This window comes from Hemitrygon akajei, chromosome 10, assembly GCF_048418815.1.
Source record: "Hemitrygon akajei chromosome 10, sHemAka1.3, whole genome shotgun sequence".
NCBI classification, from domain to species: domain Eukaryota; kingdom Metazoa; phylum Chordata; class Chondrichthyes; order Myliobatiformes; family Dasyatidae; genus Hemitrygon; species Hemitrygon akajei.
In genome coordinates, this window is record NC_133133.1 from 138,483,087 (window position 1) to 138,510,791 (window position 27,705).

General features: G+C 42.0%; 1 protein-coding gene across 2 annotated transcripts in view; it reads left to right on the plus strand.

Moving 5' to 3' along the window:
- pot1 (protection of telomeres 1 homolog) overlaps positions 1-27,705 on the plus strand; it is a 381,260-nt gene that overhangs the window by 190,760 nt on the left and 162,795 nt on the right. For both annotated transcript variants that reach the window (XM_073059088.1, XM_073059086.1), the window contains exon 8: positions 20,776-20,906. In XM_073059088.1, coding sequence (XP_072915189.1) covers positions 20,776-20,906 — 131 coding nt within the window. The remainder of the gene's footprint in view (positions 1-20,775; positions 20,907-27,705) is intronic.

A 27,705-nucleotide genomic window follows, 5' to 3' on the forward strand; every position in this document is an offset into this window, starting at 1 on the left:
CTCCCACCTTCCCCAGAAGAGATCCCAGTGGTCCAAAAATCTAAAACCCTGCCCCCTGCACCAACTCCTCAGCCACGCATTCAACTGCCATCTCCTCCAATTCTTACCATCACTATCATGTAGTACTGGCAGCAATCCTGAGAACGCCACCCTTGAGGTCCTGTTCTTCAGCCTTCTGCCTAGTTCCCAAAACTCACACTTCAGGACCTCATCCCTCTTCCTGCCTATGTCGTTGGTCCCAACATGTATCACGACTTCTGGTTGCTTTCCCTCTTCTACCAGGATGTCATGCACCCGGTCAGAGACATCCCGGACCCTGGCACCCGGGAGGCAACAAACCATATGGGTTTCCTTCTCACGTCCACAAAATCTCCTGTCTGCTCCCCTGACGATAGAGTCTCCAATGACTACAGCTCTCCTCTTCTCCGTCCCATCCTTCTGCACCACAGGGTCAGACTCAGTGCCAGAGGCCCTGCCACCATGGCTCACACCTGGTCAGTCATCCTCACCAACAGCATCCAGGACGGTAAACTTATTATTCAGGGGAATGGCTACAGGGGTGCTCTGCACTACCTGTCTACTTTCCTTCGCTACCCCCCCTCGGACAGTCACCCAACGACCTGCTTCCGGCAGCCTAGGTGTGACTACCTCCCTGTAGCTCTCATCTATGACTGCCTCATTCTCCCTTATGAGTCTCCTAACAGGCAACCACGAAACAAAGAAACCCAAAAGTACCCATTTTTTAAAAAAAGACCATCAAACACCCAATATGCAGAGGAAAAGAAAACACAATTCATGTAAATAATAAATTCAAGCAAATAGGGTTCTGAACTGAGGTCCACAAAGAGAATCTGTCTGCAGTTCAGCGCAGAGCGCCTGTTATGTGTTACCAATAGCATAACTGTGGACTGCTTTAAGCAGGTCGAGCTATACACGTGGAAAGAGAAAAGCAGCGGGCAAGTTGACTAGCAAAAATAGTCAGAATTAACAGAGAGAAAGATTGAGTGGCCTTAAGGTGGTGAATTCCATATTAAATCCGGATCACAGCAATATGTCCAGGAAAAAGAGGAGGTGTTTTGACGAAGTAACACAGGGCCTCAATGTAACAGTGAAGAGTTAGGAAATACTCGTAATGCAAGTTCACTACTGAGCTTCTGCCTCCAGCTAGTCCAGGGTGGCAATGGCTAGGTTAGCTGACTTCCATCTCAGCAGTAGTGAGTAATTTGCCTTTGCACTGAGAAAATGGGGCTTTATGGCCTTCCATTCACAGTCAGTCCTGTATTACGGCTTTTGTAAAAGATTTGTATATGCATTTCCGACGGGTGAGGGCCAGACCTGTGTTAAGTATCTTAACGATGCTCCATCCAGCCACGTGGTGTAAGAAGAAGGCCCTTAACTCCGAGTGGAGTCATCGGGATGCCATCGTGATGGTGTTTTTTCAGCAGGCTTTCTTGTTTTTACGAGCTCGACGCTCAATCCAGCACAGATGAAAAGCGTGCATGGGAACTGGCTGGATTCGAACTCCAAAGTCCAGCGCTGATGCCACTATGCTAGCAGCCGGCTATGTGGTGTAAGGCTGGTGCTAAATGAGGTCTTGGAAGCTGGGGCCAGTGTGTCTCTGCTCCAATAAGAGACAGCTGCTTCGGGAGTGATGGAGATGTGAGAACATCTAGCTTATTTGCTACCCGTGTCCGAACTCAGCTGAATCCCATTGGCCCATCATCCCTAAGTTTACTGGATTGCTTAGGAATGCGGGATCACCTTCTGATGATGGCTGCATCATCACTCTGAAATTGACCCATGGTTACCTCCTCCTTCCCATAAAAACCTCTCCGGTTCTCTTCGACAACAATCGGAACTCATCGTGCTGTTACGAATTTGCTTATTGTTTGAATGGGCAGATACAAACCTAGTGGGTTTGCTGGTAAGCAAGTGGATAAGTGCAGCAATATCTCACAGTCTTTCCTGCCACCATCTCTCAGTGAGGCACAGTCAGCACACATTTCAGAATGGGCAGGGGAACTCCAACAGCCATTTCTTACTTTTATATATCCCAGTCATTATAAGTTTACTACTGCTGAGCAGAGATCTGTAGTAAAGTCATGGTTCATCAATCACACGAGCAGCTCAGATGTTCTGCCAGTCCTGATTTACGTATTTGAAATTTCTGGTCTACTCATTTCTCAGAAATAGTGCTTTCCAGCAGAATATCTGAGCTGCTCTGGTGTGATTGATGACCCATAACTTTAGTACTGATCTGATCTCAACGGTAAACTTATAATGACTTGGATATATAAAACTACAAAGGGATACTACCACCAAACATATCTTTACCTCGCCCTCCTCTCTGCTTTCTGCAGGGATCGCTCCCTCTATGACTCCCTTGTCCATTTGTCTCGCCCCATTAATCTCCTTCTTGGCAACTATCCCGGCAACTGGCCACAGTGCTACACCTGCCCATTCACCTCCTCCCTCACCTCCATTCAGTACCCCCAACGGTCTTTCCAGGTGAGGGAGCACTTCACCTGTGAATCTTCTGGGGTTGTCTGTTGTGTCCGGTGCTCCCGATGTGGCCTTCCCTACATTGGTGAGACCCGTCGTAAATTGGGGGACTGCTTTGTTCAGCACCTCTGCTACATCCATCAAAAGCAAAACTCCCCAGTGGCCAAACATTTAAGTTCCAATTTCCATTCCAGTTCTGACATGTTGGTCCATGGCCTCCTCTTGTGCCAAGATGAGGCCACCCTCAGGGTGGAGGAGCAACACCTTATTCCATATGAGTAGCCTCCAACTTGATGGCATGAACATCTATTTCTCCTTCTGGTAAAAATATTCCCTCCCCCTCCCCTCTTCTATTCCCCACTATAGCCTCTTACCTCCTTTCACCTGCCTATCACCCCTCCTCATTCTTTCTCTCCTATCACATTCCTTCATCTCCAGGCCTTTTATCTTTCCTACCTACCTGGCTTCACCTATCACCTAGCTATCCTTCTTCCCTTCTGCCCGCCACCTTTTATTCTGGCATCTACACTCTTCCTTCTCAGTACTGAAGAAGGGTCTCAGCCCAAAAGGTCGACTATTTCCTCATTTCCATAGATGCCCCCTGATCTGCTGAGTTCCTGCAGCACTTTGTGTGTGTGTGTGTGTGTGTGTGTAGCTTTAGATTTCCAGCGTTTGCAGACTATTTTGTGTTTACAAAGCAATTAAATTCAGGATAACAGTCTTTTGTAATGTATGCTAAGTATAAAATCTGTTGCTATTTCCATTTGTATTTCTGTATTGAAGCAGCAAAGAATACAGCTTCCCAGAGTTGCTGATGTCGCCTAAAAGTATAAATTGGATTCAATAATGACTTTTGATTTCAAGCTGCTTTTGGTATGCCAGTAGGAAAAATAGTGCAGTGATTAAAAAAAAATCCATTACTCCATTGAGCAACATGAATATTTTAACACGCTTTGATCTAATGTAATTTCCTTTAGAAAGATCAGAGTGAAATTATGATGGATGTCGCAGACTGGAAATAGGAACTGGGAGTGCTGGAAATATTCAGTAGATAAGCAGTGTCTGTAGAGAGAGCAAAACAGCGACGTTAGTGATAACAGTGAACAAATAGGACCAACAGAGTTGTGCATCTTAGTCTGCATGAAAAACTTTAGGCTGAAAGGCCTCTTTCTGTTGTTACTCTGACATGAAGAGGGGTATTTTTCTGATCTGTGCCAAAGTTTGATCTCCTCACTTTGACTCCGAGTTGCAAAGAAGTTTTGAAGCAAATGCTCTTGGCTCTGATTTTTCAAGTGTGCGATATATGTAATGCCACAAGCCAATGGCTAATCGATGGCTAATATTAATGGAGTCAGTGAGGGGACCAAGTGTAATATCTCAGTCAGTGCAGGAGGTGGTTCATTGGTGACACAGTGGGAGGTTTAAAAAGAGCTCAGGTGTTTTTGGCTCATTTTGTGAGCTGCAATCAGTGCAAGAGGTTGTTCATTGGTGACACGCTGCAAGGTTCAAAGCAGCTCAGCTGTTTTCGGCTGTTTCCGCAGATGGTCGTTAGTTGGTGACACAGCGTGAGGTTCAAAAGGAGCTTGGGTGCTTTCTGCCAGGCTGCAATCAGCGTGAGAGGTCTTTCGTTGGTGACGAAGTGCAGGGTTTAAAAAGAGCTAGGGTGCTTTTTGGCTCTTTCTCGGCAGGCTGTAATTAATGCAAGAGGTTGCTCGTTGGTGATGCAACGTGAGGTTTAAAAAGGACTCAGGTACTTTTGACTCATTTTGGCATGATGTATTCAGCGTGGGTGCCAATAAAAATAAGGATGGTGTAAGTGGAGTGGCCATTGTGCGAGTGGGCCAATGTTAGAGTGGTCAGGCTTTGGCTTAACAAGTTCAGGTGAGAACAGGCTTGGACAAGCAAAGACGCAGGCTCTAAGTGCGTTTCCAGTCATTTTTATTTTCTGTTAGTACATAGCTAGAGCGCTGAGAATGGGTCTGGAAGTAATGGTATGTTCTTTGTGTGAGATATGGGAACTTTGGGAGACCGCCAGTGTCCCTGATAACTACATCTGCACGTAGCATGCCGAGCGGCTGCTCCTTAGTGGCTCTGTTAAGGAACTGGAGCTGCAGCTGGATGACCAGAGAAGAGGTGATAGATAGAAGCTACAGGGAGATGGTCACTCCTAAATTGCAAGAAGCAGGTACCTAGGGTGACTGTCAGGAGAGTGAAAGGGAATTGGCAGCCATTGCAGAGTACTCCTGTGGCCTTTCCCCTGAGTAATCAGTATCACACTTTGGATGCTGTTGGGGGTGGGGGTGGAGACAACCTACCAGGTTGTCTACCTGCAGCAACCAGGTCTCTAGCTCTGTGGTTTAGAAGGGAAGGGGGGAGAGGAGGAGAGCTGTAGTGATAAGGGATTTAGTAATTAGAGTAACAGTTAGCAGATTCTGTGGATGTGAAAGAGATACCCGGATGTTGTGTTGCCTCCCAAGTGCCAGGGTCACGGCTGTCAGGATTGGGTCCATTGCATTCCAAGAGGGGAGAGTGAACAGCTGGAAGTTGTGGTACATATTGATAGGAAATGGGAGGAAGTCCTGAAGAGAGAATACAGGGTGTTTGGCAGAAAGCTGAAAAGCTAGACTTCCAGGGTTGCAATTTCTGGATTTCTGCCTGTGCCACGTGCCAGTGGAGGTAAAAATAAGATGATTTGGCAGATGACTGTGTGGCTGAAAAGTTGGTGCAGGGGACAGGGTTTCAGATTTCTGGATCATTGGGATCTCTTCTGAGATGATCTGAACAAAAAGGACAGGTTACACCAGAACCCAAGGGGGACCAATATCCTTGTGGGCATTTTTGCTAGAGCTGCTGGAGAGGTTTTAAACTGATCTGGCAGGGGTATGGGAACTGAGTGATAGGACTGGGCATGGGGCAGTTGGTATACAACTAGATGCAACGTGTGAAGGCGGACTGGCAGAATACAGGACAAAATTGCAGTCAGTGGAATGAGTTACAGTGTGAGTGATGGCCAAAATCAAAAAGGGTAGTGAATACAGGACTGAAGGTGTTATATTTGAATCTATGCAGTATACTGAATGTGGTAGATGATCTTGTAGTACAGTTAGAGATTGACAGGTGTGATATTGTGGCATCAATGAATCGTGGCTGAAAGAAGATCATAGTTCGGAGCTTAACATCCAAGGATACTTATTCCATCGAAAGGACAGGCAGGCAGGCAGAGGTGGTGTGGTGCAGGTGAAATAAAATCAGATGCTTAAAAAGAGGTTATAGAGGATTGGAAGATGTAGACTCATTGTGGGTAGAGTTTAAAAACTGCTGTGGTAAAAAGACCCTGATGGGAGTTATACATGCCTCTGAACAGTAGCCAGGATGTGGGCTATAAATTACAATGGGAGATAGGAAAGGCACGGAAAAAGGGCAATGTTACAGTAATCATGGGGATTTCAATATGTAGATAGATTGGGAAAATCCAGTTGATGCTGGATCGCAAGAGAGGGAATTTGTAGAATGCCTGCAAGATGGCTTTTTAGAAAAGGTTGTGGTTGAGCCCCCTAAGGGAACAGCATTTCGGGATTGGGTGTCATGTACTGACCTAGATTTCATTAGGGAGCTTAAGGTAAAGGAACCCTTAAGAAATAATGATCATACTGCAGTATGATAGAATTCACCTTGCAGTTTGAGAAGGAGAATCGAAAGTCAGATGTATTAGTATTACAACAGAATTAAGTGAATTAAAGGCATGAGAGAAGAGCTGCCCAAAGTTGATTGGAAGGGGACACTAGCAGGGATGACAGCTGAACATCAATGGCTGGTGATTCTGGGGGAAATTTGGAAGGTGCTGGAAGTCCGCAGGGACTTGGGAGCCCTCATGCAGGATTCCTTAAAGGTTAACTTGCAGGTTGAGTTTGTGATAAGGAAGACAAGTGCAATGTTAGCGTTGATTTTGGGAGGACTAGAATACAAAAGCAAGGATGTAATGCTGAAGGTTTATAAGACATTCATCAGACTGCACTTGGGGTACTGTGAGCAGTTTTGGGCCCCTTATCAAAGAAAAGATGTGCTTGCATTGGAGAGGGTCCAGAGGAAGTTCACGAGAATGATCCCAGGAAACATATGAGGAAGGTTTGATGGCTCAGGCCTTCAGCTGTTGGAGTTTAGAAGAATGAGAGGGGAAGTTTAGAAGAATGAAAGGCCTAGGCAAAGTGGATGTGTCGAGTATGTTTTCTATAGTGGGGGAGTCTAGGACCAGAGGGCACAGCTTCAGATGTCCATTTAAAACAGAGATGACAATGAACTTATTTAGCCAGAGGGTGGTGAATCTGTGTAAATTTGTCACAGAGGGCTGTGCAGGCCAAATCATTGAGTATTTTTAAGGAGGAGGTTGAAACGTTTTTGATTGATCAGGGCATGAAAGATTACAGGGAGAAGGCTGGAGAATGGGGTTGGGAGGGATGATAAATTAGCCATGATGGAATAGTGGAGCAGACTCGATGGCCTAATTCTGCACCTGTGTCTTATGGTCTTATACAAGATTGCTGGTAGCACAAGGCAGTGGAATAGGAAGGATTCTAAGAATAGTACAGTAAGGTTTCAAGTGGATATAAACTGGCAGAGCAAACATGTGGAGACGTGGAATGTGGAGTATTAGATGGGAAAATGTGAAGCTATCCACTTTGGTGAAAAAATTAAAAGAGCACAGTACTTTATAAATAATGAGAGACTGAAAGTGTTGTTGATCAGAAGGATCAAGGTTTCTTCAGACAAGAGGCATGAAGAATTGGCACTGCAGTAATAGTGGGCAATTGAAGGGGCAAACACTTGTTCAAGTTTATTGTTATTCAACTGTATAACCGTACACATGAACAACAACATTTCTCCGGACCAACACAGCACATAAAGTGATATAACCAGAAATAAATTAACAATTAACAAGTCAGTAAGTAAACAGTATATGCTACTGGTGCTTCATAGGTAATGAGACCTGGATGGTGGCAGAGAGTTCAGTAGGTTCACGGCTGAGGGAAGAAGCTGTTACTCATCTGAATAGTTCTTGTCCTGATGCTGCAGTACATCCTACCTGACGGTGGGGGGTCAAAGAGATTGTTGGATGGATGGGAGAGATCATTGACAATGCCAAGGGCCCTGCATCTGCAACACTCCTGATAAATATCTCGGATGTGTGGAAGAGAGACCCCTATCGATCCTTTCAGCTGTCTTCACTATCCTTTGTAGTGTCTTGTGGTCAGATGCCTTGTAATTCCCAAACCAAACGGCAATGCAGCTGGTCAAGTCACTCTTAATGGTGCTCCTGTAAAAATTGGTTAGAATGGTGGTGGAGATGTGGGGGTGGTTGGTGGGAGCCTTGCTCGCCTCAGTCTCCTCAGGAAGAGGAGATGCTGCTGTGCTTTCTTGTCTAAAGAGGTGATGTTGAGGGATGAGGTGAGATCATGGAGGAGCTGTTTATTTCCAGCGAGGAGTAGTTAGCCTGTTCCTTTCTAAAGTCTACAATAATCTCTTTAGTCTTGTTGACTTTGAGATTCAGGTTGTTGTGCTTTCATCGTTTTACCAGCCGCTCTACCTCCTCACCGTACGCTGTCCCATCATTGTTGTTGATGAGGCCGGCCACTTGTCATGTCATCGGTTTGAATCAGGTCTGGTAGTACAGCCACGTGTGAACACAGCAGTGAGGTGAGCACATGCAGCCCAAGTCCTACCGCTGCTTAGTGTGATGGCGCTAGAGATGTTCCTGACAACACAGTTCGTCTTTCTGTCTAAACGTCCAAGATCCAGTGACAGAGAGGGCTGTTGAGACGCAACAAGGACAAGTTAGCTACCAGCTCTGAAGGATGATCATATTAAACACTGAGCTAAATTTAATAAACAGCATCCTGGCATATGAGGATTATTTTGCAGGTGTGAAAAGGACGGAGAGGAGTACAGAGACTATGACATCAGCAGTGGAATGGTTTGAGCATAAGCAAACTGGAAAGGATCCAGTGTAGTGGGAAGATGAGATTTAATGCAGTCCATAACCACCTGCTCAAAGCACTTCATTATTATTGAGGTCAGTGCCATTAGACAGGAATCATTAAGGCAGGTTACTGTCACCTTCATGGGCAACGGGACGATGGTGACTGCCTGCGGGGATAGTGGACTGTTCCAAAGAGATATTGTAGGTGTTTGTTAGCAGCTCTGTTAACTGTCCTGCATAGTCCCCTAGCACCTGACCAGGTATGTTATTGGGCCCTGCAGCTTTACATGTGTTGACCCTGGCTCACATCAGTTGCAGTCAGACAGAGTGCCTGCTCCTCTGGGGGGTAGGGGGGAGACTTCCTCACTGGCACATTGTTCTGTTCATCAAACCATGCATAAAAGCCCTTCAGCCTGTTAGGAAGCGAGGCCTCACTGTCATTGACACACAGGATTGACTTGTCGTCAGTTATTTTCTGAATGCTTTGCCACATGTGCCTTGTGTCTCTGATATCACAGAAGTGACTGGATATTCTCCATGAATAGTCCCGTTTTGCCTTCCAGGTGACACTGCGAAGCACAGCTCTTGTTGACCTTAGAGCCACTGAGTTATCCCTCAATCGGAAAGCAGCATCCCGATCTCAGCAGAGCCCAGACCTCTGCTGTCAACTAGAGCTTCTGATTTTACCTCAAGAGGAGAGATAATGTGCTGAAATTTGTAGGGTCCGAGTGTAGGCTCACCTTGGATTTTCCTTGCAGGTTTGTAGTGCTTCCATGGGGGAGGATGACCCACTGAGGGCCACCCACTTAGAGTTTTGAATAGGGGAGGACTGTAGTTCCGGGAGAGGTTGGGTAGACTGGCTTGCAGTCTTTGGATTTTAGAAGAGTGGAGGGTAGTCTCTTTGGAAGATATGGGTGTCTGACAGTGCTGTCCAAGTTGACAATACGGATACCATTTCCCCTGATTAGGATGTTTGGAATTGGAGTCATTGTCTCAAAATCATAAGTTGTCCATTGTGGACAAGGATAAGAGGAGATTTTTCCACTTGGAGGATGCCAATACTTTGGAATTATCTATCCTATTGGGTCTGGAGGCTCAGTTGCTGATAAAGAGAATCAAAACCATTGGGGTTGAAACAGAAAAGTGATGCTAAGTTAAAATTCAGGTGTGATCTCTGGTTGGTGGAGCAAGATTAATTGGTAGAGTGGATCACCACTGCTTCCATTTGTTCACGTAGGAGCTGTTTCAAGGCTGCTCACTCAGCATACAGTACAGGAACAGGCCCTTCTGCACGGAACACCACATTGAATTAAACTATATCCCTTCGACCTGCATGAGATCCATACCTCTCCTTCCCCTGCATGTTCATATGTTTTAGCTAATGGTCTCCTAAATGCCCCTTTTGTATCCTCTTCCACCACTACCCCCGACATTCTGTCTCAGACACACTCAGCCCTGTGTTTAAAACAAAAAGACGCTTGCCCACACATTCCTTTAAACTTTTCCTTCTCTCACCTTAAATACATGTCCTTTTGGATTTGACATTTCAATTTTGGGGATAAAAGAAGATTCTGACTGTCTACGCTATCTCCGTTTCTCATCATTTTATACATTTCTCTCAGGTCATTCTTTACTCTCCAGTGTTCCAGATAAAACAGCCCAAGTTGGTCCCAACCATTATTTGTAGCTAGTAACCAGACAACATCCTGGTAAGTTTCTTCTGTATCTTCTCCAAAGCCAGCCCCAATGAGTCATTGACCCACATGGTCATTCCTGTGGGTTATGAACCTAATGTGGGTACTCTGTGGAATAGTTTATCCAATCCATCCTCGTCTGGTTTCCTCTCCTTGGTTTAAACTCTCCAGCTACAGGAAACAACCTCTCGTTAACCACCATCAGTCACTCTCAGAATTGGCATAGGTTGATGAAGTTACCTCTTGTTCTTCTAACCTCCAGTGAGTGTGCAGGTCAATTTTATTCAATCTCTGTACGTAAGACAGTCCCAAGGAACCGACCTGGTGATTGTATGCTGCACTATCACCAAACCTCAGGGCACACACAGCAAGTTGCAAATCCTTGGATGCCCATTGTGGCACGGGACAGGTATCATATCCTCAGTTGTAATATTTTGCCTGGCAGCTTTTTAACATTTTGTAGTTTGTGCCACATCAACTAATTTCACTTTGCAGTGTTCCTTTGAGAATTGAACTTGGCACTGCCTCTCCCAATTTCTGTGATCATTGCATGCAATGCAACTTGTTACAAGTTGCCCGTGAGCATAATTGCAATGCGATTGGACATCAGAAAGGCAAATGATAGCCTCCACCTGTCTTTAAGTTTACTGGTTGGCATAAAAACGTAAGCTATTAACCATTAAGTGAGAACATGACACCAACTGATGAATGCTTGCAGAGTAAAATCATTATTTGATTTGCAAGTTGCTGAGGGCTAATGGTGGAAGTGCTAATGTATCAATAAAAAGATTTATTTGTTTTTCAGGGCAGAACACAGTGAAATACAATAGTGCTCCTGTTACTGAGGGTATGGTATCTCTATAGAATCATTCATTGTGCACTTTATTCGCTGTCTTGCGACTACCTTCACCTGTTTCCAAGGAGATTACTCGTGTTTATTCACTCAGTGGAATGCTGATTGAAAGCAAACCCACTGGAGTGTTTTTTTTCCGATCTACACCTAGGGTCTACTTTTCTGTGTTAAGAGCTTTTATTTCCCAGACCATTCTGGATTTTTTTCAGTTAATAGCTAATCAGTTTTGTCTGGTTGACTGTTATAAGGCTGGTTTTTATTTTGTTGAGTTCTTATTGTGGTTGTCTTAGCATTGTTGGAATAAGCAAGAGTGACAAACTCCCTCCACATTTCACTCATCTACTCAGTGTTGTACTCCAAATCAATGAAGATGATTCTGATCCCTCTAGAGTTACCTTGGTAACTCTGGATACTAACTAATGTGGTTCTGTTTGACATTAAATGTCCCAAGCTGTTTTATGAAGCAATTCCCAACAGAAACTGGCACAAAATGAAATAACATTAGAACATAACCAGAGCTTAGTATAAGGGACGGGTATTAAACAGTGCCTTACAGTATTATACAGGGGAGGTGAGGATTTAAAGAGCATGCTGTAGGGCTTGGATGATTGAAATCAGAGCCAGCAATAATGCAGCAAAATAATTTGGTGATATGGAGGACATCAGGTAAATCTCAGGATTATAGAGATGGAGGTTACAGAGGTGAGGAAGAGTGAGGTCGTGGAAGCATTGGCATATGAGGATAAATTTTGAAGCAGTCCAGGTCGCTAATCATAAGAGTCTCGTGTGAGGTAGGATGTGGTGAATGTTGCTTTAGAATGAAGATGGAAGAGAGGAGACTAGTCAGGACCATTTTAAAGAAGGAAAAACACTTGGATATGTGGGGTGGGGGGTGGAGGATGGGTGTTGGCAGCAATTAGGCTGTTGTGAGAGGGAGGTGAATGATGTTAAAAGGCTTGTAATGGGCAAACCGTGCCTTGGAAGAGAATGACATTAGAATCACAGCCTGACCAAGGTAATATAGAATGTTGGGATTGCTAATGGTGTGAAATTTTTAAAAAAGTGAAAACGGATGGCAGTGGTAAACAAGGTGAAGGAAGGGAGTAAAGCTGGTGTTTTCGAAGGTAGGAATTATGATTCATTGACCTGAAATGTTGTCACTTTGTGATGCAGTCGTGCTGAATCTGTCAAGTACTTTCATTATTTTCAGTTTTTATCTCACATTTCCAGCATCTGCAGGATTTAACCTGAGACAGTGTCTAGGTAAGAGAGTGAGTGAGTTCTTGGTCTAAGAATTGTAACACAATATTTCCAAAGCTTGAATCTGTGTGTCCCTGTGTTGTGATAAGTAACTATGGTTATGGATTAAGATTTCTGTGAATATCTGTGAATACCAGCAGAACTCGGCTTCACAAGTAGATAAGGTTGTAAAGAAAGCTTTTGGTACATTGGCCTTTATAAATCAAAGTATTGAGTATAAGAGTTGGAATGTAACGGTGAAGTTGTATAAGACATTGGTGAGACCGAATTTGGAGTATTGTGTGCAGTTTTGGTCACCTAATTACAGGAAGGATATTAATAGGGTTGAAAGAGTGCAGAGAAGGTTTACAAGGATGTTGCCGGGACTTGAGAAACTGAGTTACAGAGAAAGGTTGAATAGGTTAGGACTTTATTCCCTGGAGCGTAGGAGAATGAGGAAGGAATTGATAGAGGTGTATAAAATTATGATGGGTATATAGAAAGAGTGAATGCAAGCAGGCTTTTTCAACTGAGGCCAGGGGAGAAAAAAACCAGAGGTCATGGGTTAAGGGTGAAGGGGGAAAAGTTTAAAGGGAACATTAGGGGGGGGCTTCTTCAAGCAGAGAGTGGTGGGAGTGTGGAATGAGCTGCCAGATGAAGTGGTGAATGCGGGCTCACTTTTGACATTTAAGATGGATGAGAGGGGTTTGGAGGGATATGGCCCAGGTGCTGGTCAGTGGGACTAGGCAGAAAAATGGTTCGGCACAACCAAGAAGGGCCAAAAGGCCTGTTTCTGTGCTGTAATGCTCTATGGTTCTATGTTCTAACTGAACAGTCTCCCATGGACCTTCATCAAAGTGGTGAACTTAAACCACAGTACAGTATAAAATGTTGAGAAAAAAATCCCTTTATTGCAATTCAAAATAGCATTAGTGAGTTTATTTTATACGTTCTCAAGACAACTTGAGAAATGTTTGCGTGTTCAGTCAGTAGGCAGATGTTGTATTGTTTAAGTCATCATTTAAAAAATACTTTAGGATATCCAATGCAATAAAATTGATAAATAGATCACAGAAACATAAATAATTCTAATGTTAATGCCATCAACTTCCAGGCTGTCAATTTTCATGTGAATCTCATATTTATTGATAGCGAAATGTATATACAGTAGTTTTGTAATAGCAATGCTCATAAAATGCTGGAAGAACTCAGCAGGTTAGGCAGCATATACAGAGATGAACAAGCAGTTGACTTTTTGGGTTGAGACCCTTCATTAGGACTGGAAAGGAAGGGGGAGGAAGCCAGAATAAATAAGTGGGGGAGGAGGGTGTTGAGGAAGGAGTACAAGCTAGAAGGTGATAGGTGAAGCCAACTGGGTGGGGTTTGGAGGGTTGAAGTAAGATGTTGCAAGATGTTAGGTGGAAAAGGTAAAAGACTAGAGAAGAAAGAATCTGATGGGAAAAGAGAGTGGATCATGGGAGAACGAGAAGGAGTAGATACCTTGGGGAGTTGATGGGCAGGTGAGGAGAGAAGAGGGAAGCCAGAATGGGAGTGAAAGAAGAGGGAAGTGTGAGGGGAAAAAGTTATCGGACATTAGAGAAATCGATGTGCGTACCATCAGGTTGGAGGCTACTCAGAAGGAATATGAGAAGCTGCTCGTCCAGCCTGAGAGTGTCCTCCTCGACTGCCATGATGAGGTCACCCTTTCCATGGTAGCAGGACTGACATGTCAGAATGTCCAACACTCTCAGGTCTACATATTTATGGAAACTTGATCTACATACTTATAGCAGAACTACTGGTTTTGGGCATATAGTCTAATTATGCAACTGCATTAGGAAATGTTGTTTTGCAGTTCTGAAATGGGAAAACTAGTTGAAAACTAGGGAAAACTGCCTGCTGACTATATTTTCATTATGATTAAAATTGATCCTTTAGTTTGAACCTTAATTTTGTTTTTACTTCTGTTTAGTCTTATTGTTTCTAAAATGTATTCTTTTAGGTACACCTGCACATCTCTTAATGCAGATATCTAATCGGCCAATCTTGTGGCAACAACTCATTGCATAGAAGCATGCAGACATGGTCAAGAGGTTCACGTCAGACATTAGAATGGGGATGAACTATGATGTCAGTGACTTTGACTGTGGAATGAATGTTGGTGCCAGTTAGGGTGGTCTGAGTATCTCAGAAACTGCTAATCTGGGATCTTCACTCACAGCAGTCTCTCGAGTTTGCAAAAAAGAAATCCAGAGGACAGAAGTACTGTGGGTGAAAGTGCCTTGTTACCGAGAGAGGCCAGGGGAGAAAGCCCAAATTAGTTCAAGCTGACAAGGAGGCGCTTGCAACCTAAATAACATGTTACAACAGTGGTGTGCAGAAGAGCACTCTGAGCCTTGAAGTGGATGGGCTACAGCAGCTGAAGACCATGAACATACACTCAGTGGCCACTTTATTAGGTACCTCCTGAGGGATACAATATAAGGGATACGATAGTTTTATTTATTCCTTATTCACTTCTCATTGCCTGCTCTGGAGTTGTGCTCAGTTCACTCGCCTGAAAGTCTAATCCATCAGCTGCCAGATGCCCGGATGCAAAATGTTGACCCAGCTTTGACACCTAAATGCAACAGGTCAATCCGTGTCAGAATAAAAGTTGCCATCTATTTAAAAAAAACACAAGTAGAATCATTAGTGACTTCTTGGGCTATTAAATTCATCCATAACACCAAGTATGGCATTATAATGGACTGGGAAGAATACGAAATTCTGTGCATTTTCTTTTGTGCTGTTAAAGTGCAAGTTTGAGTTACATTATCCAGTCACTAGTTTCCTCTTGCAATGAGTTTAATGACAGCTTTTCAATTGATTTGGCAGCTTGCCAGGACCACCACTTTTCACATGGTGTGCAGTGTGCCCCCTGTCTAAGTTCATTCCCTCAGCATTGAAATGAGCACATGAACCCTGGCATAAAGAGAGACATGATTGCCCTTAAAAGCATATAGCTAATTAGCCATGGTATTTTGGAGTTTGATTAAAACAGTATGTTTTAATAATTAAGTATTTTTAACATTCCTATTTTGAAGAATTTATCCTATGCCTCACCCACTTCAGATAGGTTGCAGTTGAAAAAAAAGTTTGCCATCTTTTAAAAAAAATGTTGTCTAAATGTTTTAAAATGCTCAACAAAAACAGATTTTAGTCTGAGTTGGTAGAAGGGACAGATGTAGCACTGCAATAAGTGGACTCTGCGTATCTGTCTGGATTAGATGACTAAACGAATGGAGCCAAAACTGTGTGCCATGGCTTTTCCCCATACAGGAAAGATCAACAAAACCAAATTTGCTGATGAAGCATAGTATGGTTGTGTGATAAGTTACGGAGATAGAAGAAAAAAATACAAAAATGCAGTCGGCCCTTTACATTAACATAGTCATAATTGGATGAAAAATGTAAAAGGCTAATATTGTACACTTATAAAAGAAGGTGCAAGGTCCATGATAGACAACATCTGGTGTATAGGGTTAGGGTAGCGATATCTAGATCCCGACAAATGAATTAAATGGTAACAGCCACAGTGTGTTGGTGAAAGAAGGAGCAAGTATCTTGATGACTGTTGCGATGCTGGTCAATGTGCACTTCTTTGTACTGGATAATGTCAAGTCAGCTACGTGTTGTTCGAACAACATTGTGTTGGACTGACAGGAAGGGAGTTAGTCATCACAGGGTACTCGGATCTGACCCGATTTGGTAGCTGCAAAAGTTATTAAGATGCTTCTGTTGAGCTTCTGTCAATGGTGATTCTCAATGTGCTGATGGTGGGGAACTTGGGGTAGATGAAATGTCACTTAATATCAAAAGTGTTGTTAATTTGAGGTTGCTCGTAAGGAGCGAGTTCTTTATGCTGAGGATGGTGTATGTATGGAATGACCTGCAGGAGGAAGCGGTTGATTCAGGTACAATATCATTCAACACACATGGACAGGTGCATGGATAGGAAAGGTTTCGAGGGATATGAGCCATATGCAGACAAATGGCATTCTGATCAGTGTGGCCAGAGGGCCTGTTTCATTGTTGCATGGTACAATGACCTGTGTCCCTCTTGTTGGAGGTGGTTTAGTCTCTTGTTTAGGAACCTGTATATGTTAAGAATCTAAGATCAAGCTGAAAATCCAGGAAGTGTACAGCAGGGTTGGTCAGCATTCTCAGTGGGAAAATTTATTTTGGGTGAAAATATGCAGATTTCTGAGGAAAGCTCTCATTTGGGCTTTTAGCTTTATTTTAGGAGTCTCTGGTGGTAGCCTTGGAGCTAGAAGCTTTGTACAAGTCCCATAGTGCTAAGCGTATAATCCAGGCAAAAGAAGTGCTGCACTGTTGGTATCCTTGGTGGGTTAAACTGTGGCCTTAATGTTTGATCAAAAGGTAGGACAGTCTTCCACAGAATGAAGAGCCAACTCTGAAAACGAAGTGGAACATAAATAAATTCATTGCAACTGAGTAAATCTGAGTCATTTGATTAAGGAGGCTCATGGCTCCAGTAAATACCTATTTAGAGAAGCAGATACCCCTTATTTAGCTCTGTGCCTCAGTCTCTTGAAACCTCACACAAAGATGTTGAGCCGCATAAAATAACCCAACTGCTGTTCTCTTACTGAAGTGGTCAATATTGAATGTGATAATGGGAACTACTTAATATTGGGTCTTACTGTGAGATATTGTGGATTTAAGGCTGAGAAATACTATTTTTTGTTTCAAGCACGGGGGTACCTAATCCATGAAGCTGTGTACGTAATTGTTCCCATGAGTTCTGATGTCTGATGCGATAGTGGATACATATGTCAACCAGCAAGTGGTTAGCACAGGAGAATAAGTGCTATTATGTTAAGTTGTCATTTAGAAGTAGACACAAAAACCCCAGGCATTAAAATTCAAAAGGTTAATCTAATGACTTCCTGCTGTTTTTCTTCACAAAGTGGAAATTAATTTATTCTGGGACCTGCTTTCACTGGTCTGTTGGGAGCAAGTACGTCAAGTGCTTTTGAAACACACATTCTGAAAGTTACAAACTTGTATTCATTTTTTAAACTTTGACAGTGTTCCTCTATTCCTGTGGAATTTGCTTGTTGACAATGCAAAACATTTATATTTTATACTCCAATTCTGTCAAGCGTCTCTGTTGAAAGTCCAAATTTAGCATGGACCAAGGAGTTTTGTTGTGTGTTTAAAAACTCTTTGGAATTACTTTTAAAGGTGTCTTCAGTGGGAATTCTGCAAATTAGAATGCCATTCTCATTCACTGGGGGACCAAGATGTTGCACTATCATGGGAGATACATTCATATCGTCAGTTGTTCACATTCTGAATTTAAGTATGGAAGGTGATAGTGTGAGGGGCTTTGAGGAGATTTTGAGATTGCAGGACTGTTTGAAGATTCACTTGCACTAGAAAAGACCTGGGACAAGCCTTCTGCCAAATATTTAATCTTGGATAGAGTGAACCAAACAGGTGTTATTGGCTAATGACTGTCATATTTGAACCCATAGTCCTTGAATAGCTGGCTTGTTGACAATGCCAGGCCCTTATATTTTATACCCCAGTCAATAAAGAAGTCTCCATCCAGATTATCCATACTGCTTCCTAAAGGTGATGATGTAAGAGTCTTCAGGAAACTGTCGTATTCCCAACGTAACCTTGGTTCAATGTTGCCACAGTACAACCCAGTACTCGCGATTTGTGAATTGTAGCATGAATTCTTAGCTTTACGATTACACTTCTGCTGCTTAGAGAACAAGTATTTAAAATGGACGTGGAATTGTTAAACTTCCAACCTGTTACTTTAAAACTGCAATGCTCTAAAATCTACTCTTAAATGATTGTTATATAACAGTAGGTCAGTCTCTTAATTATTCATGCAATAGCACTTGACATTTGATGTATGCAATGGTATTGTGGTAGAATTAATTTACAGGTGGAAACTCTCCAGTCCAGAATTCTGTGATGTTTCAATTCCTTTGGTCTGGCATGTTGTGAATCTGTACTACAGATCTGTACTAATTAACTAATTCTCAGATCTAGCTATGATCTGTGCTAATCTGTAGCTCATTAACCTACTAGTGCAATGTTTGCATTCTCAGCTGACAGCATTTCCAGTTTACTGAAACTTCAGGTTTAGGACAATTCTCAGAGCTCTTACGTGACCTCATGAGTGCATCTGTACTTAAAACTAGCAGTTCTCCTACACAGAGGAAGATGATCAAGGGCAATTTCTAAGGTCCAGCACCTGATAGGTCCCAAGGGTGCTGGATTAGAGAGTTTCAACCTATCAAAGCCTGGATGATTGATCTGGAGAAATAAGTTCAAATCCTACCATGTAATTTAATTTCATCAAAATAAAGTAATTTGTAATGTATTATCACTCTTAGTAAGTGCTGGCTATGTAATTACCAGGTTGTGGTAAAATTATGTTTGCTAATATAATTTGGAAGGAAATCTAACATCTTGATCTATCTTAAATGTGAATTATGTAATGTGGTCAATGCAACAGTGACTTCTTGAGTTCCAAACCAATCTGTCAGGTTCAAGGGCAGATATTTCCTTGCAAAAAATCCTTGTTGTACAATGTCACATTCTCGTGAATGAGTGAAATAAGTCTTGTGTCTGAGAATTTTAATGATGTAAACCAGCAGAGATTCAACATTTTGGCAGGTAACTTGACTAATTAATCAGCACAAAACGTGGAAGCTGTAAAAGGGAGTACTCAAATTCCATCTTAGTTTTTTTGTGGGGCATTCACCCCCCCCCCAAAAAAAATCAGCATTCATGCTTAAAATGCAAAAGAATTTGTAGCTTGATGTTGCCTGGCTATTTACCTGTATTACTGAAGAAGGAAGCCTGTAACGAGGGTTATAAAATGTTTCAGTGATCTGATCTTGGGGAAGGGATGTTTGCAGATTTCTGCTCCTCTGTATGTGGACTAAGTGCTTTCTACGTTATCACTCGGCTAATTTTTAGGGTATTCTCCCAATTCTAAGTCTTTTCTTTCGAAAGTCAACTTTATTCATAAAAATACACGGATGAAATCGACACAATCAGTGTGAATTTTTGTATGTACATAGTATCATCAAATCAATACATTCATTGTGCCGTCAAATCAGCCCATTCTGTTTATAAGGCCCCAGTGACACTCGTATGGCATCTTTAAACATGCTTTTGAGATGCTAGTAAGCAGGACCCCATCCCTCAGCGTCCAATGCCCACACAATATTAAAACTGCAGTCCCTCTCTACAAAGCCTTTTAGTTGGCTACATCGGGCTTCAGTAAATTCCTTAGCATACACAACTGCAGACTGAAATATAGCAGTTGGCAGCATTCATTTCCAGACGTTTTGTTGCATTGAAGATGAACTTGTTTTGGCCAAACCAAAGAGAATCCTGCTGCAAGCTGATGATCTATTAGCAGCATTCAATGCTTCTTGCTGTGTGTTCCTGGGAACTTCTCATAGTGTTTTGGAACACAGCTGATAGGGACATATCAAGATAAGAGCCCATGCATCGTTTTGTGGGTCTTCTTGTTAGAAGCACGATGCACAAAGATGTGCACAGTCATCTTACCCACATGAGAACAGCGAGTACTTCATAATCTCCCCAACTAAAGAAAGCCAGATTTCTTCTTGTTCAGCTTAACTACATGAACAAATATAAATAAATATTATAAACACGAGAAAGTCTGCAGATGCTGGAAATCCAAAGCAACACACGCAAAGTGCTGGAGGAACTCAGCAGGTCAGGCAGCGTCTATGGAAACGAATAGTCAACACTTTGGATGAGAAGGAAGGGGAAAGAAGTCAGAATAAAAAGGTGTGAGGGGAAGCAGGCTAGCTGGAATGTGATAGGTGAAACCAGGTGGGTGGGAAAGGCCAAGGGCTAGGATTATTTTAAGGATTATATGGGTCAACACAACATGGAGGGCTGAAGGGCCTGTACTGTGCTGTAGTGTTCTATGGTTCTATGTTCTAAGAAGGAATCTGATAAGAGAGGAGAGTGGGCAATAGGAGAAAGGGAAGAAGGAAGGGACTCAGGAGGAGGAGGAACATATATTCTATCAAGGAAGCCTACAATCTGATGGCATAAACATCGATTCCTCCTTCTAGTAATTTTTTCCCTCCTCCTTCCCTCTTCTATTCCTTAATCTGGCACCTTATCTCTTCTGAACTGCTATTACTTTCCCCTGGTGCCCCTTCTCCTTCCCTTTCTCCAATGGTCCACTCTGCTCTCATCCTTCTCCAGCCCTTGACCTTTCCCACCCACCTGGCTTCACCTATCTCCTTCCTGCTTGCCTCAACCCCCTCCCCCACCGAAACGTCAACTATCTATTCATTTCCATAGAGGCTGCCTGACCTGCTGAGTTCCTCCAGCATTTTGTGTGTGTGTGTGTGTGTGTGTGTGTGTGTGTTGCAATAAATATTCTATATTTTGCCATGACCTTTTAACTGAGTGTGATCACACTTTTGCAGATTACTGTTCTACAGTCACCATAGTGGACCATTCGGAAGGAAAACTCAATTGCGTGATTTTCAACGGGAATCCTGATCTACTTCCTAAAATCTACAAAGTTGGCGATGTGGTTCGCTTCCACAGAGTGAAGGTGGGTTTGTTCAGTTGCTTTGTGTGAAGTGAGCATGATGACTAACAGAGAGGAAAAAAACAATTTCACTTTTGGAAGAACTTTCGTATCTTGCAGCTTCAAAACAGCCCAAAACATTTTATAAGTGATGAAGCTGTTTTTCAAATGTGGTTGTTATTATGTGGTATTTATGCTCAGCAGGATTACCTGTGCAGCAGCTGGATAATCTGCTGTAGTAATTTAGTTGATGGATATGTATTGGCCAGATGATTTACTGCCTTATCTCCACAGAACTCCCATTAAAGCTATCCAGGAGAAGAGTGCTGTTGAATAGATTGATTATAATAAAATTATGTTGAAAACATTCAACAATTTCAGAAAAACTTGAGGCTGGAGAAGTTGGTGGCAGGCCAAACCAAAGCAGAAGTTAATATGCAGGCATCACGAAAAGCTAAGAGTAGCCATTGGGCTCCCCAAGCCTTCTCCACTGTCTAGTGGCTGATATGCATCTCGCTTCCATACAGCCATGTCAGCTCCAGGCCTTGTAATATTCTCCGAGGATCTCCACCTTGTCTGTGTGAAAGGGCTTGTGAGTTGCTGAGATCCTGCTGTCTGGTGTTTAGTGACTGGTAGGGTCACCCTTGGCAGTAAGGTCAAGGGGGAGGTTCCAGACAGTGATCCAATCAAGATCTCAGTGGCAGACTTGGTGGAAGATGACAGATCACAACAGTAGTGAAGGCGGAGGGAGGCTGCACCAGTAAAGGATACCCAGTTGTCTGGCATTCCATCCCACTTGGACCCTAACCACAATCTGTCAAAGACCACATGGTGGCTGCCCATGCCTCAGCTCCCCACATTAACCAAAGTCACACACAAGTGTTCTCCATTAAGGGAATCTATCCTAACTTCCCAGGTTAAGAGTCATGTTAGCAGAATATCATACTCGATTCGAGTGATCGGACTACTATCTATACCATTCACACAATTGGAGTATTTAGTGAGCTGCTATGTCTTGTGTGATAGAGTTCTATATTTCTGCATTAACAAAAGTGTCATAGTTTCTCTCATGATTTTAGGGTGATTATCCTACCATAGATTCTCTCGTAAACGTACATTCTATGAGTTTTTTTTTCAACATCCCAAGATCATCAGTGAAATCACCTCTTGATCTGCAAAGTGGCATCAACACAGACTAAGTCACTAGGTTATGAATCTGTCCTCTGTGTCTAACCTGCAGAACCTTGTTATTATTCTGCTCAATGTGCAGAATTAATCTGGTAGACTCAAATATGAAGTGGATCCAGAATCGAGAGAATCTGGTGCCAGACTCTAGAATGACAGAAAGGGAAGATATATTATCAGAGTTAAGACTAAATTAATATACTTTAAGGCAGGGAAAAAAGTTTTCTCGGATGTTTCACCAATAAAATGCCATAGAATTAGTGATGAATTTGATTTTTTTGCAAATGAGCCTAAATTAACCACTGAAAGCCTACTAAAATAACGTGTATTTCCAACATAGCTCATGGAAACTAACATCTAAGTTGTATCTGAAGAAAGGGAGGAGATATTTGGAGAGTGAAGAAAAGTTTGAATTCAAAATGGCTTTCATTGAGGATCTGATGTGGAGGCAGAGTGATGAGGGATTCCAAGCTGCTATGGTGAAATGCAAGCTTGTGCACCCAGTTCAATCATCGTGTGTGTGGGGCTAGGGTCGTTGAAGGCATAGTGGCCAGAGTAGGCACAAATAATGGATATGTGCAAAAGACTGGGGGCAGAATTGTTAAAAAGATTATTACAAAGACAAGAAAGAACAGGGCCAGGGAAGTGTTTAGACTTGAGGAACAGAACTTAAGATATAAAAATGGAATATTACTGTAAATCAATGAGAAAAGGGAAATTGGTAAACAGTGTGAGTCAGGCAACTGCATTGGACTAGCTTTTAATTTAAACACCAGCATAGAAAGCTGCAAGCCCGAGTGTCAGATAGGGAGGTGAGGGTCAGGCTGATTTTGCCTGCTGTCCTGTGAAAGCTCATTCTTTTTTTTTATTGCATTTGTAAGTGATTACAGAGTAAAGTATAGAAAAAAAATGTATATAACCCTTCCCCCCTCCCCTTAACCCCTCCCCCCTAACTTCCCTATAGAAAAAAAAGAGAAGGAAAGAAAGAAAAAAAGAAAGAGTGCCTGAATGTTGGAAGATCTCCACATGCTCCATGGAGTTCGTAATAACATAGGTGCTCTGAAGACGAAACAATTGGTTACTTGGGGAAAGAAATAAATATGTACATTAAAGTTATTGAAAGCTCATTCTTGAGCTGAGGCTGTGTACTGATTCGGCTGCTGTGCGTTTCTCCCCAGCTGTTGTGAAAACTGGGGGCCGAGGCCTGGGCCTACTCCAGCTGCTCCAGGCATGGATCTGGGACTCAGTCTGGTTTGGGATGCTGTTGGCTTGCTTCTAATTGTTTCCATGATGTGTGTATTTTTTCTCTCAAAAGTCACAGTGGTCTTTGGTCTTTTTTTTTAATTGGGTTATTCGAGTTTCTTACTTTGTGTCTGTCTATAAGCAGACAAATTTTAAGGATTATAATTTATACATTTTTTGATAATAAATGTGCTTTGAATTTTTGAATTTTTGCAAGGTTGTGGGAAGTGTAAAGATTTTAAGAATACCACCATCTAAAGGATTTATTGATTTTCAGGCTGAGTAGAGATGAAAAGAGCAGAAGAAGAATTCTTTGTGATGCATGGTGTTGGATGTCAACTTAAAGTGGAATTCTCAGAAGCCACAGGTGTGGGTTGTCCTCTCTCTTGGTGATGATAACCAAGATAGTCTTAGAGATAACCAGACAGGGAATAAAAGTGTAGAGAGATGGTTCGTTGCGAAGAGAGAAGAATTGGAGGTTGCTCTTCCCTCCAAGACAATCCACAATTTGAAAACTCTGAGTTTTATTACCAGATTTGTCCATAGTGCACAAATATCATGGTTCTCCAACCAGTTCAAGGTTCAATAAAAAACAATAACATTATTGGCTTGCTTCCCCCATTCTGCATTTCTCAGTTCTGAACTATTCCTCCCAAATCCTGATAAACACTTATTATGTAGAAGCATGCAAATTTCTGTTTCCAGAAAAGGTCACATTAATTTCAATGGTGTTCAGATCTGACATGGATGGATTTACATAAAGTGCCTACATTTTGCAATCTTCCTAACAGCTAATTAATATTAATACCTACTGCTAAATGCTTATATTAAACATTGATGCTCACTTACTCCTGAATAGCATTGAACATCTTGAAAACAATCTGCAGAAAATGAACCAGAATCTTTCTCCTTAAAATATTTTTTATTGAAACATGCTTTGCTCCTATCTCTTTTTGAATGTACCAGATATGGTGGGAGGAAAATAAGCAGAAAAGAATGAGATTTGAGGCCGCATAACAACACAGATTAAACTGAGTGGAAGTGAATCGATTAATTCCCATGGATATTTTAGATTTAGTTTATATTTCCTGTTAATTCTCTTTGTATCTACTGAACAAATACTCTGTCAGTGTTGAAAAGAAAATAGTTTTATTCCCTGATCAGTGCAGGAACAGAATGTGACCTATCCACGAATTAATTATTTGTGAGAACAGAATGGTTATGTTAGTGAATCAGTCGTTCAGAGGCCTGGACTAATGATCCAGGGACTGGTTCAAATCCCACCACAGCAGTTCAGAAATATAACTTCAGTTAATTAAATACATCTGGAATTAAAACACTACTTTCATTAATGGTGACAATTAAAGCCACCAGATTGTTGTAAAAACACAATCTGATGTCCTTTCGGAAAGGAAACCTGCCTATATGCAACTCCTTAAAAATGCCAAATGAGTCACTGAGATGTCTCACGTCTGCTATCAGAGTGCATTCCGCATCGACCTGCACCGTGGATGCGATTGTGCCAATGGTGAACTCAATCTGCGGTGTACTCTCATTAGTAAATGGAGCTTGCACCATAATTGTGGGAAGTGTTGTCACAGAGTAGCTAAGCACAGCAAATCAGTCAGTCATAGAATGCTATTGAGACTGGCTCACAATCTACACTGAAGGTCTTTATTGGTTGTTAGTAACATCACCATGATCAAACTGAATCCTAATCAACAACATGCCTGTGACAAGGAGACCAGCACACGAGGAAGCCACTTCATCTTGTCCTCATCTTATCAACTATTACCTGTGGACATTATGGCAGGGGTGGTCACTGCCTTGTGGAGAGGAAATCCTGATGTCATACTGAAGTCACTTTGCAATGTGTTCTCTACGCAAAAATGGGCAACTTTGAGGCTCTGCAACCTTATGTTATATTCCTTAGCTAGCTTCATTTGTGACCTGCCATTGTTCATTTAATCCCAGGAGTTCCAGTTTTGAGAACAAACCAGTGACAGAGTAAGTAATTGGAAAAAATATGGGCTCACAGTAGTCTGAGTGGCTGCTTGTTAAGAAGTGGTCTTTCTTGACAAGTATTGATCACATCAGTGTCACACATCACAGAAACAGGCCTTTTGGCTTGTTAAGTCCACACTGGCCATCAGGCACCCACCTACTCTTACTCATTCTATTCTACTCGTGTTTTTATCATTTCCAGCCCCCAGGCTCTGTCACCAAGCTACACACTAATGACCAATTAGCCTGTCCCATCTTCGGTGGGGGAAGAATTGGGAACATGTTGAGGAAATCAATGGGGAGTCCCTAAATCTGTGATGCAGCAGCTGGGTTTTACTAAATGTGTTGGTGTACTGCGCAGAATAACAGTACCAGACAGAGGCTGCTGGTTGCACGAAAGACAAGCTTGCATTGTTCTAGACAATTTCAAATGACTGAATGTTAACCAGACTACTCAGTAAAGCAATAAACATTTGAAAATGTCTTTTTTTTCCCCATGAAATTTCCTTGGTTAAATTGTGTCAAATGCACTTACAAAGAATTGCAGCTGAAGGACCAAGGATCATTGTTCAAAGTTTCACCAGGAGTCAAGGGAATAAAACAGTGGCCGATTTAGGCAAATGTGTAGCCCTGCATTCTGGGTGAGATGAAGGAGGTGAGGAAAACCACTGTTCAGAAGTCCTAGAATGGATTTCCAAATGGTTCCTGCAATTCCTCATGTTTTGAAGGTCAAACGAAGGAAACCTCCAAAATTCAGGATGATGAGGAAGAATAGGAAGAAAAAAAAACCTGTATTTTTATTACAACTTATTCTTAAGCATCGAACCATTCTTAGGACTGAAGTGACTTACTCCAGATCACCCAGGTTCTCAGGATTCTAGTAATAACTGTCTAGGAAACCTTCTGCAAAGCCTGTCCTTGCACTACTCATCCAAGTGTTTTGCATATATGTTACTGAATACAGGAAAAAAAGTTATGACCTACTTATGCAGTTTGCTGAGATTTTTGTTAACGAAGTCTGCAGAATGTGTTCTACCACTGAGTGACAGTTTTAAATGAGATTATAAAATGTTATAGTCAAAAAGTACTGTGATTATATTTTCTTGAATCTGCATCATGAGATATGCATAAATGATGGTTAGAAGGCTTCACACTTTAATTTTCAGAGATAAAACAAGACATAAAAAGCAGAGAAAATATATTTGAATATGTTTTATATATGAGTTGTATTAAGTTATTGTAGAATTTATTAATGCAATACATTTGTGTTACTATTCTGCAGTTATTAGAAATATAATTTAATAACTTAATGTACATTTAATATTAATGTAGAAAAATTGTGTGAATATAATTTTAGAGATAAGTGTGGTTCTTTAGAGACCAGTGCTCAAGTGTATCTCAACAACAACTCACCTCTAATGTAGTAAAAGATGCTTGGTAGGAACATTATTTTAAACTGAACCATAAATCTTCGAATAATTTGGAGTGTTGTAATGAAGTAGAGGATGGAAGACAATGGGAGAGGCTTTGAGAGAAAGCCTTTCAGCCTCGTGATTTGAAGGTATCCAGTGGACATGGGGTTAGAAGGCCATGCCAAACCCTCTGGGATGTGGAACTGGTGGAGACTACAGGGAAAAGTGGATGTATCTCTTTGTGTGCCAACAGGTTGTATACAGCTTAGATACTTCAATAATAAGTGTACTTTGAATCTTTGAATCAAAAACCAGAACAAGAATGGTAAAACTCATGTGATCCTGGGCCAGAAATGAATGTAGTTCAGAAATAGAGACTGGGGCCCAGGGTACTGTAGGTCAGCTTTATAGCACAGTGCTTATGTAGGGTATAAAATGAGAAGCTGGTCAGTGCTTTAGAACAGCTTTGATGTAACAAAAACATGGATGACATTTTCAATTTCAGATAATACCAGAGAAGAATGGAGTAGTGTGATATTATCATATCTTTCTATGCTACAGACAGAGGTTTATCAAGTTTATGCCAGGTCTTGAACAATTTCCTCTGTCACTAATTCTCCTGTAATCACAGTTACAGAGCATGGAAACAGGACATTTGGTCCTCCAAACCCATAACTATTAGCTGCCCTGAAACACTAATATTAATCCCATACTTTATTATTTCCCCCCAACATTCTATGTAAATCTTTCCCCCTCCTCTAGATTTTACCACTTGCTTATATACAAGGGTCAATTGACAGAGGTGAATGAAGCAATTGACCTGCACATCATTGGGGTGTGGAAGGAAACGACTGTATCTGGGCATAATTCCTGCAGTCGTGGTAAGAATGCGCCAACTCCACATGGATAGCACCAGGTGTCAGAATGGAATCCGAGTCCTTGGAGCTGTGTGGCAGAAGCAATAACTGCCTTCCTACTGA